This window comes from Corapipo altera, unplaced genomic scaffold, assembly GCF_003945725.1.
Source record: "Corapipo altera isolate COAL_440 unplaced genomic scaffold, ASM394572v1 92833, whole genome shotgun sequence".
Lineage (NCBI taxonomy): Eukaryota > Metazoa > Chordata > Aves > Passeriformes > Pipridae > Corapipo > Corapipo altera.
In genome coordinates, this window is record NW_020886737.1 from 1 (window position 1) to 5,519 (window position 5,519).

Consider the following 5,519-nt stretch of genomic DNA (forward strand, 5'->3'; position numbering starts at 1 on the left):
TGGAGCACTCAGACTGTGCTTTCATGGTGGACAACGAGGCCATCTATGACATCTGCCGCAGGAACCTGGACATCGAGCGCCCAACCTACACCAACTTGAACAGACTCATCAGCCAGGTTGTCTCATCTATCACAGCATCACTGAGGTTTGATGGAGCCCTGAATGTTGATCTGACCGAGTTCCAGACCAACCTGGTGCCCTACCCTCGCATCCACTTCCCCCTGGCCACCTATGCCCCTGTGGTTTCAGCTGAGAGAGCTTATCATGAGCAGCTGTCAGTGGCTGAGATCACCAACTCCTGCTTTGAGCCAGCCAACCAGATGGTGAAGTGTGACCCTCGCCATGGCAAGTACATGGCCTGCTGCCTGCTGTACCGCGGGGACGTGGTGCCCAAGGACGTCAATGCCGCCATTGCCACCATCAAGACCAAGCGCAGCATCCAGTTTGTGGACTGGTGCCCCACGGGCTTCAAGGTGGGCATCAACTACCAGCCGCCCACAGTGGTGCCAGGGGGTGACCTGGCCAAGGTGCAGCGCGCCGTCTGCATGCTGAGCAACACCACGGCCATCGCTGAGGCCTGGGCTCGCCTGGACCACAAGTTCGACCTGATGTACGCCAAGCGCGCCTTTGTGCACTGGTACGTGGGCGAGGGCATGGAGGAAGGGGAGTTCTCTGAGGCACGGGAAGACATGGCTGCTCTGGAGAAGGATTACGAGGAGGTGGGCCTGGACTCCTACGAGGATGAAGAGGAGGGTGAGGAGTAGAGAAGCCTCAGCCCAAAAGGACCATGCTCCTTCCCAATGTTACCTGCAGAAACCCTTTGCAATAAACCGTTTCAGAGCCTCTGTGTCTCCCACTATCCCCCCAGCTGTATCGGTTTCTTGCCAGGTCAGGTGTGTGTGGAGTGCTTCAGCCCTGGTACTGGTGCTGCTATGCTTCCTCCCAGTGCTCTGCTCCAGCTCTGCCTCCCCACATAAGGAAGTGCCCCATACCAGAGGGATATAGCCAGGACACGTGGCAGGCTCTGGGCCAGTGCCCAAGCATGTCCATCAAAGGGATCCAGAAGAGTGCTGTTGATGTGATAGGAGAAGCACCTAGCTCAGCCATGGGGTCTTCTGCCTGGGATTACCTCTATCTGCCCTGCTCTGCCTGTGCTCTGCCATCCTCCTGGGGCCCCACTCTACCTGCCCCAGATCATCTTCTGCATTGTCCCCATTCTGACTCTCACTGCCCTGCCTGTTGGTGAGTAGTCCCAGCATCAGCTCCTGGCTCCAGCTGCAAACTGGAGATTTCTGTTACCCATTATCCAGCATGCTGGTTCCAGAGATTAATTTTCCCTGCTTACCACTAATGCTACAGCTATATTGACCCACGGGGGCTGTCCTCCCCTGCCCTTCTCCTCCCGACATGCACCCGTGTCAGCTGGAGGGGGAGTGGGAGCCACCCCCAGCTGCTGGAGCGCAGCCAGGCACTCATCCCACTGTGCAGGGCTGCTGGCATTGCTCTGCACGTCTGTGACCAGAGCACTGGACTCAGACTGAGTGGTGCCTGCTGCTGTGCCAGGGCAGGAGTTGCTGCCCCTCACACCAGGTGCTGCTCTGATCTACTCTTTACTGAGGTCTGAATGTGGGGAAAGGAAGGAACCTGCTCCTCCAGGAGTAATTCCACCACAGATACCTCCCTGGGTATTCACAGAGATCTGATTCTGCGACCAAAAGGATGAAGGAATTGGAATTGTGTCCTACTACTATTTTCTAAAAGTTATCCCGCACCTCTGATCTGGACCCTGAGGGACACAGCAGTGTCCCTGCTGTGCTACTTCTGGCATGCTGCTGAGCAGCAGAGCCCCAGCAATCCTCATGTCCAAGGAGGGATAGCTGTGTGAGCCCAGGCCCTGGCAGACAGCATGCAAGGCTGGTGGTCCAGGCATCCTCAGCAGCAGGATCATCCCTGGCCCTGGAAGGGGTGGTTGTGCTGGCCAGGGCTCAAACAGAGCTGCTGCTCTGAATGTAGTCACAAGTTATTAACAGCAAGCGGTCTGCAATGACCCTTTTTTGGCAGCCCAGATTTGTCATGCAGATCTGCAGCCTCACAGGGTTGTGCAGAACTGACTGTTTGTCCCTACCGGGAGAGAAAGGCAAACCTTGGCTGGAGGCTTCCAGAGTATTGATGGCAAAGGGAGGTTTGGGGGTACCCTGGGCTCCAGAGTCTGATGTGTGTCTGTATCATGTTTCTCCTTATTTCTCCTGTTCTAGAGGCCCAAGCAGTCTCGGGGTGTCCCCATGTCTCAGGGGGAAGCTAGTGACAGAGCAGGTTAGGGGCTGCTCTACCTGCTCGGGTTCCAGTGCTGGTGGGTGAGCACCGCCAGTCACCCCTGGGGGTTGGTGCCCAAGTCTTCTGCCCGCAGCCTGGCCGGGTGTCCCCGCTTCCCTCCCGGCAGAGAAGGGGGAGCAGCCCCGGCCCCGCACCTTGGAGTTCCTCCGCAACTGGAAAGACCCCGCCAGGTTCCCACGGACCCCGAAGTGGGTACTCCCCCCTCACATGCAAGCGTACCCAAAATAAGGGGGCGTGGCGGCAGCAAGCCCCTCCCCCCTATAAGAGAGCGCTGCGGCGGGGATTGCAGCAGCCGCAGCTCAGCGCCGAGCCCTGCAGCACCGAGCAATCGGGACAGCCCGCACCCCCCGCCGCAACATGGTGAGTGTGGGCCGGCGGCGGGCACGGCGGTGGGCACGGCGGTGGGGAGGGTGCCCGGCAGCCCCCCGGCGATGCCCCTGCAGCGCCCCCGCGGCACCGTGCCCGGCGGAGCGGCCGCGACGCGCCCCCTCCTTCCCCGCCGTGACCTTGGCAGCTCTGCCGGCCCCTGCCCGGGGGCAGCCGAGCCCCCTCGCCCGCTCCCCCCGCCGCCGATGCCGGGGTGCCTGCCCTCCCCCCCGCTGCCGCAGCGGGGAGGGCCCTGGGGATGGAGGGGGGTGACCTCTCCGGTGGGGAGCGGTGGCGGGGGACGGACGGGGACAGCTGCTGGGGGTGGAGGCGCCAGCCAGGCTCCGGGGGCCGGAGCTGGGCGCTCGGCAGGGCTCCCCCCACGGCAGCGGACGCCCCGTCGGGGCTGGTGGCGGGGCGCGGTTGTGGGGGTCTCGTCCCTCCAGTCCCGTCCCGCGGGGGTATGGCAGCGGCAGAGAGGGCCGGGGCCGCTCTCCGAAGCGGGCAGTCGCCGCTGCCCTCGCCCGAGGCCGGGGCTGTCTATATTTAGCGGCTCAGGAGTGGGCCAGGGCCGTGCCAGGAGGTGCAGCGTCCTGCCCTCCCCGCCGCAGTGCTGACCGGGCTCTGCCGGGGGCTCTGCTGGGGACCCTGCCCAGGACTGCCCTCCCTTCCTCCCGGCGGCTGGGGCTGCCTCTGGCCCTCCCGCAGGAGGCAGGAGCCCTTGTCCTGCTCTGGCGCTGAACCGAGGCACGGACCCCATCATAGCTCAGGGCACTGTGCAGTTGGGGAATGCAGGAGGAAAATCCTCCAGGATGCCCAGGCTGAGTCGAGGTGTCCCGCCAGGGGAAGCGGGGATGCTGGGAGTCATGAAACAGGGATGCTAGTACTAGCAGAGGTGGGTTGCCAGGGATAGGGGACCAAGGGTGCCAGGGGCAGCAGAGGAGGGATGCCGGGGTAGCAGAGCAGGCCTAAACTTAATGTATGGGAGTGCACAAGGTACACCTCCAGCTCACAGCCTGCTCCCCAGCACTTCTACCAACACAGGTTTTGCAGCACAGCATTGGGACTGTGTAGCCTAGGGAGTCTGTATGCTGTCTCAGAAACTGCTGGACTTTGCTGCCAGCCCTCACCTGGCTGCCACCCACCACCCTTGCATCTCCAAGGCCACTCACCCCAGGAAACTGAGGGCTTATCTGGCTCTGGAGCAGCAGGCAGGGCAGTTGCCCTGCCTGCAGTCCCCCATGGCAGTCCCCCATGCTAGTTGCCCCTCATGGGTTAAATGTGTGCCCCTGTCAACTCAGCCCCTTATTGGACTGCTGTGGCAAGGGGAAGGGGCTGGGTCTGCCAGGGACCCTGGCAAAGTGGCTGGGGCAGGGAAGTTGGACCAGGCTCTGCTCCCCATGCTGCTGGAGGACAAGCCTGGCCAGAGTCTGTTGTGCTAGTGGCCGCCAGCAAGGGCAGGGCAAGAGGGATGCCAGAGCTGGCTCTCGACCCAGCAAGTGTCTGTGCATGGCTGAGGGCTCCTCAGGGGCACACAGGAGGTCACCCAAAGGAAAACATGCTCTTGAGGGTCGCTAACCAGAGCAAGTCATGTGTGGGTGACTCTGTGGCACTGGCACCAGGCAGAGCGCTCCCTGGGGCAGGCAGAACAGAGCTGTGCCAGGATCTGACCCTGCCTCCCCCTCCCCAGCGCGAGTGCATCTCCGTCCACGTCGGCCAGGCTGGCGTCCAGATGGGCAACACCTGCTGGGAGCTGTACTGCCTGGAGCACGGCATCCAGCCCGATGGGCAGATGCCCAGTGACAAAACCATTGGCGGAGGGGATGACTCCTTCACCACCTTCTTCTGTGAGACCGGAGCTGGGAAGCACGTCCCGCGGGCCATCTTTGTGGACCTGGAGCCCACTGTGATTGGTGAGTAGTGGAGATCACATGGCCTGGGGTGCCCCCATGGGTGGGTAGCAGGCAGCAGGTGTGTGGTGCTTGTGCTCTGCTGACAATATCTTGCACTGGGTTCAACCCGAGGGCCCTTCTTTTTCCCCAGGAGAAGCCACAAACCTGAGCACCTGCTTTTGTTCTTGAAGTGTCCTAGAGGCAGCGGTGCTTGTACCACATGTGCGCAGAGAGAAACCAGCCCAACCGGCAAGGCAGCTCCTGCTGTGCTTGGGGGCAGGGAGCTCCGGATGGGTGGGAGAAGCTGAGCTGCACAGGGAGGTGGCAGCCACCTCCTGCTGCCAGAGAAACCTGATGCTGGTGTTGGCCTTGCTGACGTGTGGGTCCTTGGCCATGGCAGTGGCAGGCGGAGCCAAGGTGAGGGATGGCTGCTGGCACCCACTCTGCTTGGCGGCCGGCTCAAACTAACTGCCTCCACCGGGCTCAACCTGCCCCTCTTCTCTCCTAGATGAGGTTCGGGGAGGAGTGTACCGCCAGCTCTTCCACCCTGAGCAGCTGATCACTGGCAAGGAGGATGCTGCCAACAACTATGCCCGTGGGCACTACACTATTGGCAAAGAGATCATTGACCAAGTGCTGGACAGGATCCGGAAGCTGGTAAGTGACTGCAGAGAGGGGACTTGTCCCCCTGACTGGTGGGATCCAACATCCTGCTGGGGCTCAGAGCACACTGCAAGCCCTGCTGCACCCTGGGAGGAATCTGCAGCTGCCCAATGCAGGGATGGACCAGGTCCTGAAGGGACTTCTGGATAGTCAGGCCTTCACAAAGAAATGCGTCTCAGGAAATCTTGTGCATCTCTCTCTGCAGGCTGACCAGTGCACAGGACTCCAGGGATTCCTTGTGTTTCACAGTTTTGGAGGTGGCAC

General features: G+C 61.7%; 2 protein-coding genes across 2 annotated transcripts; both read left to right on the forward strand.

Moving 5' to 3' along the window:
- Positions 1–5: 5 nt before the first annotated feature.
- LOC113941329 (tubulin alpha-4A chain-like) lies at positions 6–859 on the forward strand (the record flags this gene model as incomplete). The annotated part of the gene is made up of 1 exon (XM_027632493.1): positions 6–859. A coding segment is annotated over one exon (759 nt), but the record flags the coding sequence as incomplete, so codon positions are not given.
- A 1,726-nt stretch (positions 860–2,585) lies between these two features.
- LOC113941328 (tubulin alpha-5 chain-like) lies at positions 2,586–5,514 on the forward strand (the record flags this gene model as incomplete). Its single annotated transcript, XM_027632492.1, has 4 exons — positions 2,586–2,694; positions 4,391–4,613; positions 5,101–5,249; positions 5,461–5,514. Coding segments are annotated over exons 1-4 (429 nt in total), but the record flags the coding sequence as incomplete, so codon positions are not given.
- Positions 5,515–5,519: the final 5 nt, after the last annotated feature.